Source organism: Aulonocara stuartgranti, assembly GCF_965226115.1.
Source record: "Aulonocara stuartgranti genome assembly, chromosome: 1".
Lineage (NCBI taxonomy): Eukaryota > Metazoa > Chordata > Actinopteri > Cichliformes > Cichlidae > Aulonocara > Aulonocara stuartgranti.
Window position 1 is genome coordinate 27878488 of NC_138939.1, and position 15580 is coordinate 27894067.

The 15580-nt window shown below is 39.7% G+C and overlaps 2 protein-coding genes across 3 annotated transcripts; one reads left to right on the plus strand and one right to left on the minus strand.

The window, feature by feature from the left end:
- Positions 1-670: 670 nt before the first annotated feature.
- On the minus strand, positions 671-8008 carry LOC309706471 (transmembrane 6 superfamily member 1-like). Its single transcript, XM_082533038.1, has 10 exons — positions 5775-8008; positions 5561-5664; positions 5242-5343; positions 5060-5159; positions 4795-4877; positions 4461-4579; positions 3704-3808; positions 3514-3606; positions 3298-3417; positions 671-1280 (listed from the first exon to the last, which is right to left on the minus strand). The coding sequence occupies exons 1-10, from the start codon at positions 5864-5866 to the stop codon at positions 1089-1091; spliced, it is 1110 nt and encodes a 369-aa protein (XP_082389164.1). The 5' UTR covers positions 5867-8008; the 3' UTR covers positions 671-1088.
- A 107-nt stretch (positions 8009-8115) lies between these two features.
- Positions 8116-15029, plus strand: LOC309706463 (BTB/POZ domain-containing protein 1-like). 2 transcript variants are annotated; one of them, XM_082533014.1, is made up of 8 exons: positions 8116-8688; positions 9888-10044; positions 10883-10988; positions 11080-11277; positions 11432-11624; positions 11717-11804; positions 13974-14120; positions 14215-15029. In XM_082533014.1, exons 1-8 carry the CDS (start codon positions 8273-8275, stop codon positions 14371-14373), a joined length of 1464 nt encoding a protein of 487 aa, XP_082389140.1. In that variant the 5' UTR covers positions 8116-8272; the 3' UTR covers positions 14374-15029. The 2 variants fall into 2 exon arrangements, with proteins under 2 accessions (XP_082389140.1, XP_082389141.1); XM_082533015.1 differs by having other exon boundaries at positions 8117-8688; positions 11495-11624.
- The last annotated feature ends 551 nt before the right edge of the window (positions 15030-15580 follow it).

The window sequence follows — 15580 nt, forward strand, 5'->3', positions numbered from 1 at the left end:
ACAAGAGGATTATAAAAGACGCAAAGGATGAAATAAAGAGGCGGTGCAATGGCAGTACAAGGGCAGGTTTAGATTTCTATTATTTTTTCCATAACTATTATTTCATTTCAGTGCTATGCTTTTCTTCATCACAATTAATCCCATTAAGATGAAAGCAGAATTGTATGAGGGCTAGAGAGCGCCTAAAAGTGGGATGGTGGTGGTGTCAGATATAACGGATGTAACTGTTTAATGCAGGGAGACAGTGCTTGTGAATTAGAACTAGATGTTAAAAACAACAACAACAAACAAACCCCATTTTAGTTAACAAAATAAAAATAAAAACTAGACCAAAAAAATGAAATTAAATGATTTTGTGAACTTGGAAAAGAAAAAAATTAATAGAAAATATGCTTAAGTTTAGTATTTGTTAGTTTGTTACAGATTTCATTGCATTAGCTGTAAGGATTTTCCTAAATTTTGCCCCTGGCATACAATAATAATTAAAATGTAATTGAGGAAACTCAGACTAACAAGGAAACTACTAAAAACCAAACTTAAACTAATCATTTTCAGACAATTAAAACTAAACTGAATCAAGGGAACCCACTCTGCAAACTGACTGAAACCACACTGAATAAAAAAACAAAAAGTTAAAAGAAATTTTAAAAAATTGCTATTAGCTAATAAATACTGTGAAAGGCACAGACACATTAATTTATTTGCCAAGTAGGCACTGTGCAGAAATCTCAGCGACAAACGACAGTTTTGTTTTTATACTATTGTGAGTCATATCAATCTGTTACACAACTCTAACGCACCATTGCCTGCAGTGTAACATTGTGTGTGCCTTATGTGGATGCTGCTGCTTTACACACAGAGATTTTCAATAAAAAGCGGCAGATCAAAAACAGTAGATGGCACAATTTCCATTTTTGTCCATTTCTAGCACCTCCACATAACCCCATGAAGTTTACAGGTGGCAGTTTCCTCTCTAAAATAGCAACCGCTAATAACTGCAAACACAGCAGGAATTTGCGAGTTCTTCGGGCCTTTATTTTAGGCATCTTTGGCATCTGTGGCACTCTCTCTGTCCCCCCGACAGTCTGTCATTCATTTTTCTTCTCTGGCGCTGTCCTGAGGAAGAAGGCGGGCTGTGTGCAGCAGCGGTAGCACAGTGCCTGAGGCACCAGCATGTACAGCACATTGACCAGCAAGAAGACAGGCTGGCTGTCCACAGGTACTCTGTATGAAAACGGTGTCCGTGTGTGAAGAGATGCACCGATGTGGGAGAACTGGGCCTGTGAAATGCAGCAGAGAGGGATAATAAGCATGTGCTTCACAGCTGGTATGTTCACCAAGATTCTTATATAACCACTATATGGACAAAGATCACCTACATATTACATCTGCAGGAGCTTGTTTGACATCCCACTGTGAATTCATAGGCATTACTATGGAGTTGGTCCCTGTTTACAGCTATAGCTTCCACTCTTCTGGCTTTCTACAAGATTTTGAACGGTGCCTGTAGAAATATTTGCCCTTTCACCCAGAAGGGCATTTGCAAGGCCTGACACTGATGTTGGACAAGAGGGGTCGGCTCACAACCTCCATTCTGGTTGATCCCAAAGGTGGTAAATGGGGTTAAGGTCAGGGCTGTGTCAAGTCAAGTTCTTCCACTCTACTTATTTGACCAAACCTTCATGGGCCTTGCTTTATGGCATGGTGCACAGAGATGCTGGGAAAGAAAAAGGCCCTTCCCTAAACTGTTAATAGTCAAAAATGTCTTTGTAACCTGAAACTTTAAGAGTCCCCTCCACTGGAACTAAAGTGTACAGGCCAGAAACACAAGCCCCAAAGCAATCTCTATATAGAAGGGAAGAAATTTCAGACACTGACTTGCTGCACTCAAATTCAGTGAGCTGTTTAGAAGGACCCATTCTTACACAAATGTTTATAAAGGGTGGCTGCACAGCTCAATACTGAACGAAACACCTGAATTCAGTCACTAAAAGGTGCTGCCCAATACGTTTGTCCATACCGTGTATCTTGGTCTTAAATATCTCTTACATTTTTAACAATATTTTGAGCTCATGATGTAAAAAAAATGAATATTCAAAAGAATTCAAAAAGAATTATGAATTTTAGAAAACAAGATAGAATTAGATGTCAGGACCAGGGTTAATATAGTTAACTAAAACCAAACTAAAAACCAAAAGTAGAAAAATGTTAGTTAACAGAAATAAAAACCAAATATTAAAATAACTGCAATTGTTTTGTGAAGTTGGAAAACTAACAAAAATAAAATAAGAATATAGCAGAAATATCCTAACTGAAACTAAACTGAATTTAAAAAAAAAATCAAAACAGAAAATAATAGAAAATAAAAAACTATAATAACTAAGATTTTTAGTTGTTGTTTTGTCCCACAGAATCTCAGTGGTCTGGGATAGTGAGACATTTGGGCACATTATTGTCTTATTATCATGTATTAGTAAATTAAACATCAGTTCAAAGTCATAAATCTTATAGGAAATCTTGTGATGCTAAAGCCCACATTTTCTTGCTGGAAGCAATGATCTATCTACAATAACAGAGCAAGAAGGGCTTACACAGGAAACCCATTTGAAGCATACAAAAACAAAGTAACAGCTGTTTTGGAGTGAATTATTCCTTTACTGGACTGACGATGCCTGCATTCTGGCACCACCACTGATCTTCATATGATTTTCAATCTAATACACTTCTGTCATTTACCTTTTCGTAGAAAGCTGCTGACACATGACATGTTTCATAGCAACCAAGGCTGCCAAAGGATCAACCTTCCTATTTATATCCTGGCTGAACAGCTGACATTTAAGTGAATACCACCAATACCACCATTCCTCTTGGTCTGAAGTCAGCTTCTGCCCTTATCCTGCCGATGAGTGACGCGCCAGCCTGCAGCTCAAACACAATGGCTGCACAACTCTTCCCTTTCCATCTTTAGATGTAAATAGAGCCACTGGAGTCTGTCAGCTCTGAAGAGTACACTAAACAAAGACCAACTTGCAATCACTACAGAGGAGAAAGTTTACCGAACTGGCCAGAAGCCGGCTCTCAGTCTCTGTGTAACATTACATAATCTACCTGGATCTATGATGTCATGTGGGAAAACAAAAGACTGTAAACGACTCTTTCACATGACTTTCATTTTTAAAACCTGGCAACCCTTTCATCACTTACACATTTGGTTTCCAGATATTCGGAACAAGTTAGAGACGTTAGGTGTTTCTAACTTGTGAGGGGCCCCTCATTGTATACGGAGATCAACAGTACCTGTGCCAATGCTCCTGAGTGTACAAGAGTCAGGTCTGGCATCCAGTCACATCCTGGGACCAACAGCCCATACAGAGTAATGATGTAGTAGGGCCCAGAATACAGCATGCTCACCAGCATCTGTCAAACAGAGACACAGTTTACTTTTTTAGATATGTGGCTTAACATTACAGCATTAGAGTGACGTTTTTGGAGTGTTTACTGTCACCGTGTTACCTGTACTTTAGGGTAGGCTGAAGGGTCTTTGAGGTATGGTTCATACTGTTGTGTGTAGTCTTGGCACCATTTGCTGGAACAGTCAAGAACAACCTCGAACACATAACATAACAGTTTGATATGTGAGAGACACCCAACGCTAAGAAAGTAATCTAGAGCTGGGCAAGCCGATCACCATGAGGTTTCTTACCAGGCCTCTGAACACACAGAAAGCCAGCGCTGGAATGAGGTAGATGATGAATACCAAGTCCACAGGTCTGCGGAGCAAGCCTGCCCTGTGAGCCTCCTCGATGTCCTGAGAACACAACAGCAACACTAACATTTGCAGATGCAAAGTATGGATGTGTTTCCAGCAGATAAGACACTTTAACCCTTACCTTGTGGATATAAGGTAGATCGCAGTTATTTCACAGAGGCGGGGTACACCCTGGACAGGTCGCCAGTCTGTCGCAGGGCTAACACACAGAGACAGACACCATTCGCGCTCACATTCACTCCCACAGTCACACCTATGGGCAATTTGGATTAACAAATTAACCTATCCCCACAAACTGCATGCCTTTGGACTGTGGGAGGAAGCCGGAGTACCCGGAGGGAGAACATGCAAACTCCACACAGAAAGACCCCAGCCTGATGCTGATGCTGTGCGGCAGCAGTGCTAACCACCTTGCCACTGTGCTGCCCTTCAGAAAGAAATGTCACCAATAAATGGGCATCTGTTTAAACTTCAGTTATGTTTAAATATATGTACTATCAAAGACATATTTGCCTAACTTATAATGACTCTGAGAAATGTGCCCATACATTTTTTTTGCACTGTTTCTGTGGTGGTAATTACTCGTCAGAATAATCTCACAGACACCTGAGACGGACTCACTGATGGATTGGACTAAGGGCAATAAAAGTAGGTGTTTTCTCTGTGAGAGCGGCGGCGGTCAGGTTCTTACTGATAGCTCAACGTCTCGTGCAGAAGGCTGACAAAAGATGCGGAAGCAAGCCCACACTGACACTGAGATGTACAACAAATGGAGGATGAAGAGAGGGCCAACGTGAGTCCCATACTTTCCTGGGGAAAAATGAGGGGAAAAACTAGATCAGAAATGATCTAGTTTAAATCCCTGTAAGCAAACGGGATATAAAAGTCTCTCTCTGTGTGTGTGTGTGTGTGTGTGTGTGTGTGTGTGTGTGTGTGTGTGTGTGTGTTGTTGGGGGGGGGGGGGGGGATGTGGGTTACCCTACACAGGCTATCTAAAAGCATCCCATTATTTTTAGTGTACTTACCGACAGCATTCCCAAGAATGTAGACCATTGCACGCATGAGAAAAGATCCCACCCAGTAGAGTCCAATAGCTCTGTAATTGTCCCTGCCCAAACCATGTAACAAAGCCAGATGATCATATTGTAGTTTCAAAGAATTAGGTATATAGATACATTATCAAGCTTATCTTATCAAACAGTATAATATGGATGGGATTAAGTGGCAAATATTTTCCTTACTTAGTGATGCAGCTGTGGTGAATAACCTTGGAAACAAGACAGCTCTTACCCCCAAGTTATTGCAGCAATCATAAGCAGATACATGAGATAGTGCACGCAGCCATCCCAGTACGATATCATGTGCCCATGTGCTGTGTTGACATGTGGATCTGCCTGAAACACGATGTAGATTTATCAGTAAAACTGTGAGGAAGTGGGGGCATTCATAATCTGGACACAATAGAGCAACACTTGCCTCTTTGAGGTAAAATGTCACAAATCCATCAATGATGTTGTCTTGCTCCAGTCCAATGATCAGATTCACCACACTGAGGAATGCATGCACTGCATACACTTCACAGATGTATATTTGATATATTAATTTCTAATTAAAGACAGGACAACTTGCAAACATTACGTGCTGCTTTAAAAATCACTGCTTTCTAAATACTGCAACAGGTTTTTATAGGTACAATATGCAGAAAGTCCTAACTCGAGCTTTGATCTGTAATGAACACTTCCCTCGGTCGCTGTTGGTCAAAGCAAGAAACGTGCATTTGAGAAATCCTACCATAAAAAAGTGGATCTACTGGAGCCTTCTTTTTAAGCATAAAACGAGCTGAAATGGCCAGAATAAGAACTGTTGTGCACCAAGCGAAGAAGAAAGCTTCAGCACTGCATGGGGGGAAAAAAGCAGATAAATGATTCTCAGAGTAGCTACTCCTCGCTGCTGATGGCGGAAGTCGGAATTCCAACAGTTAATATGTGAACCAGTTTCCACGTACCTGTTGCTGTAAATGAGAGAATTGAATAAATAGCAGATGGGGATAGACATCAGGGAGAGCAGGAACACTCCCGTTCCCGCAGACGCGCTCATTGCGCACCGAGCGATTTGTCTGAGCGAGAACTTAAAATCTTAAATTAAACAAATCAGCCCCAGAAAATGTTCATGCTTAGCTTGCGAGTCACATTTCACAGGATGGGAGGAAAGTCAGAGTGTTGCCGGAAAAAAAAAAAGAAACTTTGAGCTCGGCTCCCGCATGCATGCTCAATCTTGTCTGGTCTGTCTGCCTGCTCTCCTCTCTCTCTTTCTCTGTTTACCTACACATGCACTACACTCAAACGAGCTTCAGCTTTCAGATGGTGGGGGCGGGCCCTCACCTGGAAAGAAACGTAAAAAAAACCCCGACTTTCTGCAGAACTTAATGTAGTAAATTAACAATTCTCGTGCCTTTCTCTTCTTCTTCTTTTTGAAACTTTTTTTTGCTTTTTTTTTAATCTCTGATTTGATGGAAGTGGCGATTTTTTTCATTCATTCATATTATTCTATACATCCAAATACTAAGCTGGAGGGAATAGTAAAATAATACATATAGAGGCTGTGCAAATGAATTTATATGATAGTCCATGAAAAATACAAAAAATTACAAAATAACAAAATAGGACAGGGACGCCACAACTTTATATTCGTCCTAAATGAAAAATTAAGATGTTTTTTCTCGGGCAGCTTCACTGTGCTTAACAAAAATATATATTATACCATCTGTGAAAAAAACGGTTTTGTTTGTTTGTGTGTTTGTTTTTAACGAAGAGACACTGACACCCCGCGGTCAACTGGAAAACGTCAAGCAAGGATGAGGAGGTTTATAATAGGAAAATAAAGAAAAGTGGATAAAACAAAAAAAAAAGCACAACATACTAAAACATACATTTGGTGTGTAAATTACTTTTGTTCTGAGACTAAATTTAAACCCAGTTGTTGAAAACAAGTATCCAAAGATATTATTCTTGAGAAAACCTAAATTGCATTTTTCACTTTGGCTAGTTTCTTGAAAACCAAATACATGTCAAATATACGATTTAAAATAAGTTATAAATCCATCATTTTGTTTTGTAGCGTCTCTTGTGATTTTTAAACCAATTTATTAAACATTGACATATTTTAAAGAAGAATCTAACAGTCCTGTTACTGAAACCTATTCGACCTGACAAAAGAATAGACAAGCAGTGAGACCATGAGACAACATGACAAAGATGAAGTGGCACTTTCATCCATGTGTTGATAGCTACCACTGGTCGACAAAACGTCAGTCTTCTTTGACATATTTAGCATTTTCTAATCTTTTCTGACTGGGTTAAGTGTTTCACTAGCCAAAAGAAGACAATTACATTTCAGCGTTTTATTTCTTTATTAGTACACCTGCATTTATTAATTCACAGTCTATTGCAATTCACAGCTGCATCTTTTTTCTAAGAAAACACTAATCGTAGCACCGATTTGTAACACTGTTACCATGCATATAGAACAAGTATTACAAACATGTGTTAAACGCATATAAAATATTATTAATCAGTATTTTGGTGGTCCTGAGTATTTATTTATGTCATTTATGTCATGAGCTACAAATAAAAGTAAGATACCCCTTCAGCCATATTACTCCAATTTCAACCCTTTTGGCATAACATTTATAATAAAGTAATCATAAATGATTCTCTTAGTTCACAGAGGGTTGATCTATATGCTTTGTAATTGTTTGAATAACTATAGTGAATAGGGTATTCAAGCAAATATTTGCCAATAAATACTGAATGAGTATTTAGTACGAGGGACAATTTTTAACTTTATGTTTAATAATTAAAAAAGGGTTTTAAAAATTATAGAATACAGCAGCTAATATCTGATAAAAAGTTTACAATTGATGCCTGACCTTTATAAATAAATTTTTAATGGCTTATTATTTGTTTTTTATAAATTACACATGTATTTATTTATTTGTTTACATTTTAAGTTTGAATTAATGCGCCAATTGTGTAATGATCAAAAAATATTTAAAAAATTAAAAAATAGAGTGTAGTGTCTTTTGCTCACACGTCCGTCCACGTTTGAATGTAAATGCTGCTTTTAATAAGAATTTTATTATTTTAATTCTATTCTATTTAACATATTTGCCGATTGTATTGTGCCCAAAACGGTCATATAGATAAAAAGAAGGAAAAAAATCTGTATGTTAAGACACTGTTCAAGTTTTTTCTTTGTTCGTTTTTTTTTTTATCTAGAAGTGAACAATAAAGTTTCAGGACAAAAAAAAATATTTTGGAGGAAGTATACCCACGCCACTTCCGGAGACTCTGTAGCTAGCAGGTAGCTAGTGATGAGTGATGGCGTCTGCTGCGATGGATACCACGTAAATGAATAACAACAAAAACATTACGGCGAGTGCGTGTCTGCGTGTCAATAACGAGGCCGTTTCTGTGAAAGTACACTGAAAAACAGTGTGTCGTTATGGCGACCGGGAGCAGTGGTGGCGGATTGCCGTCAAACCATGACGGTCAGGAGGCAGCATCCAACTCGGCTCATTGCGGAGCACCAGCAGCGCTCTCCAACGTCCCAGCCTCCGCTCCTACCCCGTCCGGCTCCCCGCCCGTCCTCGGCCTTCACCGGGAGCCCATGTACAACTGGCAGGCGACGAAGAGGTCCCTAAAGGAGCGCTTCGCCTTCCTCTTCAACAACGAGCTTCTCAGCGACGTCAGGTTCATAGTCGGGAAAGGAAGACAGGCCCAGAGGATACCGGCCCATAAGTTCGTCCTGGCCGCTGGCAGTGCCGTTTTTGATGCCATGTTTAACGGTGGGATGGCCACGACCTCTGCTGAAATCGAGCTGCCTGATGTGGAGCCGGCCGCCTTCCTCGCGCTGCTCAGGTAGGACAGGTGAACCCCAAGCCCTGCCTGCATTCGAGACCACCTAGTACCACACTATTTCCGGGTGGTAAAAACCTCATGCATACCTCATGATCAAAGTGTACATAAACATTAAAAACAGCATTTAAAAGTTAATCAAAGTCAAGGCGCTTATGTGGCCCACCATATTGTTTTTAGGGGATTTCTCATGTTTAACCCTAATGAAAAATACGAAACCTCGCTCTAACCTACTCTATTAAAAACAGTTTATCACTTATTAATTTGACTTCCTGATTTTAGAGGTCTCACAGCAAAGTGACCTTCAGACCTTTTCTTTCAAATTAAAGAATTTGAAAGGTAAAAACTCAAATACGAACTGCTAAGAAACTAATAATTAGAAGGGGTGGGTGGGGGAGGGTATAGCGATACAGTACAGTTTCACGATATTGTATCGACGCAGGGACACCAAATATCGATATTTTATTAGATGAATGAAAATAAACAGATAAATAATAAGTACATGAAAACACCCTGTAATACTACTCTACTAAGAAGAGGGCTTATCTCCTGCACCACCATCCTAAATTATAATTCTGATTCTGATTTAGGATGGTGGTGCAGGAGAAAATAATGCTAGCCAAGCAATAAATGGGCTCAACTGAAAAAAAAACACAACTATCACCACAAATGATGGACACACTCAGCTGGACAAAGTATATAATTGCCAACTTGACCCCATTCAATCACAGAAGGGCAACATTGATGGATGATTTTAGTGACATTGTTGTTATGCTTGACAATCTCATTTTGCAACAGAAAAATAACTGAAGCACATAACTTTATGTTATTGGATAAAATATATACTTTGATGATATATTTAGGTAATAAATAACTGTATATGTTATTGAAATACTCAGCTTATTGCAAAATGGTAAAAATTACAATTATAGCAAATCATGAGGGAAATATTGTGATAGTATCGTATCTCAGGGTGTCTGGTGATTCAAGCTAATAATGAGTAAAGAACTGTTGTGATTATCTAGAGGACCATTTCAGTTTATGCCAAATGAGTAGTGATGTTTGTATGAACTTGTTCCTTGTAACTCAAAATGTTGAGGCACCTCCATCTTAGCATGGCCTACAAATATTAAGAATTTACGTAGAATAACTATGAAAATGTAATTGTTCCCTTTGTTCTGGTGCCTGTTTCCTCTCTACAGGTTCCTCTATTCTGACGAGGTCCACATTGGTCCCGAGACGGTGATGACGACTCTGTACACGGCTAAGAAGTATGCGGTCCCTGCTCTGGAGGGGCACTGCGTGGAGTTCCTCACCAAACATCTCAGAGCTGACAACGCATTTATGCTTCTCACTCAGGTTACTTTCACTCTCCTCGACTATAGTGCATCCTTTACGTTAAAACTGAGAGATCCAGATGGCCTGGATTGTACTTTCGGTTTGTGAAATTTTTAATGTTGAAATATTCCTTTTAATTCTGCAAGTTAACTTGCTTGGTTTTGAACCATCCTCGATGGCACTAGATATAAATAGTCAGATTTATGTAGTCTACAAAGAGTCAGATTTCTTTAATGGCGGGCATGAATAGGGTTTTAATATCAGCTATGTGTATTTTTTTTTAATGCATTTTCCAGGCAATATGTTAAAAAAATCTAATGAAAATCTGGCATTGCTCTTACCGTCTGTTCAACAGCAGCTCTTACAGTTAGAGATAAACTGTATTTCTTTTAAGTGTGTGTGTGTGTGTGTCAGCACCAGACCACCTCCCAGCCATCGCTGGCAGGACTTTTACAACATTAGCTGTTCTATTTTTGGTTTATGCTGCCGTTTGTTTGGGTTCAGCATTCTGTTCAGTGGCTGGCTGCTGTGCCCTCAGGCTGCTACTGAATCTGATTGGGGGGTAGAAAAGGTCTCAGCAGCAACTAGAACAAAACTATAAACAATACTGTAAATAAGCTAAAGCAACCATATTCTGAGCAGTGTTTTCTTTATTAGCAGTGGTGGTTTGGGAGATTTATTCATTAGCATTATGAGGTTCCACCCAACTTGGATTGTTTTAGTGTTTGCATTAAACTTTCAGTTTTGTTTTTGCTTGTTCTAACGTGTTTGGGGGTAAATTCGATACCCTCCTTTGCTGCGTTCAAGATAAATGACCAGAATCGACACTTACATGGATACTTTTGTGGTCTTGTTACAGGCCAGGTTATTTGATGAGCCTCAGCTCGCCAGTCTCTGCTTAGACACCATCGACAAAAGCACAGCAGATGCAATAAATGCAGAGGGATTTACAGATATTGACCTTGGTATGTGAGCGTTTATGATCAGGTGTTTTCTTGTCCACGGTTTGCATGCGACTTGTTAAATATTAAGACTTCTGTGTATTTGCATGTGTAGACACTCTTTGCGCGGTGCTTGAAAGAGACACACTAAGCATCAGGGAGAACCGTCTGTTTGGAGCGGTGGTCCGCTGGGCGGAGGCTGAGTGTTACAGGCAACAGCTTCCTCTGACCGCGGAGAACAAACAGAAGGTTCTGGGGAAAGCCCTCCCGCTCATCCGCTTCCCGCTCATGACTGTTGAGGAGTTTGCTGCCGGTAAGTGAATCACAGAAATATGAGTTTATTTGCAATGCTGTGATGTTTGCAACACTCTTCTTACCAGTTCAGCCATCACTAAGCATATCCATCATGTTCCTCATGTATAACTCAAACCACAGAAACCAGTTTGATATTCTTTCTTGTGCAACAGGGCCTGCCCAGTCTGGAATATTGTTCGATCGGGAGGTGGTAAATCTGTTTTTACACTTTACAGTAAACCCCAAACCGCGGGTCGACTACATCGACAGGCCTCGCTGCTGCCTCAGGGGGGAGGAGTGCAGCATTAATAGATTCCAGCAGGTTGAGAGTCGATGGGGGTACAGTGGTACCAGCGACAGGATCAGGTGAGCGGAGGCTTGATGGTTGTTTTTTTTGTTTTTTAATTATTAACACTTGATTTTTCTCATTTTCTTTCCATCTCTTTCTCTCTCTGCAGATTCAATGTTAACAGAAGAATATCCATAGTGGGTTTTGGCTTGTATGGTTCCATACATGGACCCACTGACTATCAGGTCAACATACAGGTAACTTCTGGCACGGAGACATAATGAGGTTCAAGAAAAAATACTTACACTGCTGATGAGTGGGTTTATAACTTTTTAGTAGAACTCAGTGTCATTTCATTTTTATATTATTGCCAGCAAGTAAAAAACAAAACAACAACTTTGAAATATTAAAGTGAATTAAAAAAAAAAACACAAGAAAAACAACCTTTTCTAAAATACAGAGTTGTGGTAACACAAGCATCAATCCTCACTTAATATATCTTAGCTTTAAACTATAAGTTAAGTGCTCAGTGTGTAAAATCCCCCAAATTATTCCTCAAGGCTTTTAACTAAACTGCAGCCAGGTCTCTGTAGCTTGCATGAGCATACAGCATATGCTCAAACTAAGAGCTAGCATTGGCCAAAATAATGATGAGATATACATAAGACTGTCCTGCAGCTTTGTATACTGTGTGTCATGTCCAAAGAAATTGGGATGGAGAGTGAAATGTAAACAAAAACAGGATACAGTGCAAATCTCATAAACATGTAATTTATTCACAGAAAAACAGAGAAAAATGTCACATGTTTAAAATAAGAAATTTTTACCACTGAATGAAAAACATCAGCTCCTTCTGAATTTGATGGCAGCAACACCTGTCAAAAAAATTGGGACAAGGGAAACAAAAGAATGGAAAAGTAAGCGCTACTGAGTTCAGTAACATGAGAGGCAGAGTTTCACTGTTTTGCAAAAAACTGCAAATCTACAAATTGTGGGACAATTTCAGAATAATGTTCTTCAGTGTGAAAGCAAGCGAGACACCAGTGTATAATCTGTATGCCTCACTTCCTTATACCAGTATAATATTTATAGTAAGGTAACTGAACCCTGACATTACCCTTGGGTCTTCCTGTTATTTATTACGGTTATTTATGCATCAAAGCTTTTATTCTATAATTACAGGCAAAAAAAAAGCATCGTTTTATATAATACACACATAATACATTAGTTACTGTTATTAATCCTCTTAGCTGTAGAGTCAATCTAGCTAGCTAGTGTTTCCAGTCACATCAGATTTTGCTAGCAGTCCCATTAGCAGGAAGGAAAGCATACATTAGAAATTAGTGGACTCCATTTCCAATCTAAAATAGCCAGTATTGCTCAGTGTTGGTGCTGTAGAGGAATGGAAGAAAGAAACAAAGGCAAGGCGTTAAGGAGCGGGCAACTCATCCGAGTCCCTCACATTAAGGTTACTGCACAGGCTGCTGGAGGTCACCCAGAGCTGGAAAAGATCTTATTTTTTTAAGTAACGTTACAGTCCGCTCACACATTGGCAATAAAGATAAAAACATTGCTTTTATGAAAAAAGCTGAAATAATGTTAAAAAAATACCGGTAAGTGGGGAAATTAAAAATCTGAACACAGTAGTAATATCCTTTCCAAAATATGCAATAAAGATACCAAAAAAGGGTGTGCTGTCTAGATCTGCTTTATGGTAACCTCACTCTCTTTTATTGTGTAATTTATAATTCCTCTTTATATGACGGTTTTCTCTGTTTCCTGCTTGAACACAAGCTTTAAGATAAAACATGGCTGAAGATACTGCGATTGCTAAAAGCGAGTGTTCAGTAGCTGACCTTTTATCTCTGTCAAACACCAAGCCCTGACAAGTGTTTGCCTTTCAGTTATTTTACTAAAAATGCGCCATCAAATGCCAACTGACTTGTTCAGTTCCCTGTATTTGTTAAAAAGTCTAACAGAAGCTTCTGTACACCAGTGAACAGCCCAGGTTCTTACAGTGCTCGGTAGATGTTCTGATTACAATCTGTGATGTAAAGGTCCAAGATTTGCATCATCCCTGCATTTCAAAGTATAGCCTGGGGCCCTTTATGCGTGTGATCCCTCCTATCGCTGCTGCTCATCTAAACTAAACCAAAACCCCAGTCACACAGGTGAAAACGATCGACGACTGAATTCAGCAGTTTAGCGGTCACAGGCTGGTCTCTGTGCCTGTTAACTTTAGTCCCCAGTAAGAAGAGACATAGCTGAATATGTGCTGTGTAACAGTTTATTTCAGGGGGCTTCCACGTTTGTTACAGCTACAGAAATCCACCAGTAAACAGATGTGACACTGATGCTGCCAGCTGTGTAAAAAGTTGATTTAGTTGTTGTACATTCAGTGAAGACTTTCTCCTGTTCCTCTGTAGATCATAGAGAGCGACAAACGCATCACACTGGGACAGAACGAGACAGGTTTCAGCTGCGATGGCACAGCAAACACGTTCCGAGTGATGTTCAAAGAGCCCGTGGAAATCCTACCCAACGTCAGCTACACTGCGTGCGCCACCTTAAAGGTCAGCCCGAGGTCACTGTATTTGAAAACTGAATTGAAGGAATGATTGAAAATGAGCTTAATTTAACGTCTGTCTTTTTAATTTTATAACTCAGGGCCCCGACTCGCATTATGGCACTAAAGGGTTAAAGAAAGTGACCCAGGAATTGGCATCGGGGGCCAAGACAACATTTTTCTTTTTTAGTTCACCTGGAAATAACAACGGCACATCCGTGGAGGACGGGCAGATACCAGAAATCATCTACTACAGCTGAACTCGCTGCAGTGTCATTCAGGTACACTGAAACAAGGAGACCTCGGACTGCTGGGAAGACTGGACTGTTCTTAGTGCCTCACGAGCCTATGGAATAACGAGTGTGTGTGTGTGTGCTGTATGTGTGTATTTGTCTATACGATGTTGGTGTACAGGCATGATCAGCAATGTGGAAACAGCCTGAGTTGTGGAAAAATCACAGCTCTGTTGTCAAAAAAAAGAAGAAAAGAAGCTTTTCGGGGGACAAAGTGTATCATCGGCTATGAATGATCTAAATACAGACACATCCTGGAGACAGGCCTGAGAGCTGTCTGTTTGTTAACATGTGAATCTGAGCTACACGTCAGACTGCAGACAGTTACAATCTGTTTTGCTGATGCATTTATCCAAAGTACAATATTTACATTTTTTATTATTTTTTTTATTGTGCACTGTTTATCATGTATTCAACATGTGTCTGTTCAAGTACTTTGTTTTGGCATTGTAATCACGCTCCGTGTGTGTATGTTGTGTAACATTGCCAGTGGTACATGCTGTTATTTATGACTTCATGTTTGCTTAGAGTTAAAATGAAAAAAGAAGACGGAAAAAAAAACCAGCAACAACAAAATAAACGTTCCAGTTTTATGGGGAAATAAATGTTTTGGTTTTTTTTAATATGGCTTAAAAGGTGAGTTGTTTTTTTTTCCTGTTCCAAACGCTGTGGTAAATATTTATGTACAGTTTATATCATTCCTCTTTGTGTCACTAGGTGATGCCAAATCCTCTACATGCATTCAGATACTACAAAACAGATTAGAGGAGGGGGTTGTGAGACGATCAAGGGAAGTAATCGGCGTCGTGGTTACAGTGTCGTCCTTAATCCTGACGCACATCTTAATAATGCCCAATTATTCTTTGCTGGATGTGCTCTGTTCTTACTCTGCCAGTGAAAAGAAGGCTGTCCTCTGAAAGCTGCGTCTACAGCTCAAAAGATGAAGTGCTCTTTAATTGCATAATGTGCACATTCATATGAAACAGGCAGTGCAAACAAGGCCACTTTAGATGGCTGTGAGTGGGCTTTGACGAGGAGAGTGATCCACGAAGGCTGTCAGGTGAGTCACCGGGACCTGAGAGCTTCTGCTGCCTGCCCACTTAGACGGCCCTCATAAGAGAAAGAACCAAGAAAATCAGTTTGAGGCAGCTTTTTTTTTTCTTTTTTTCACCAC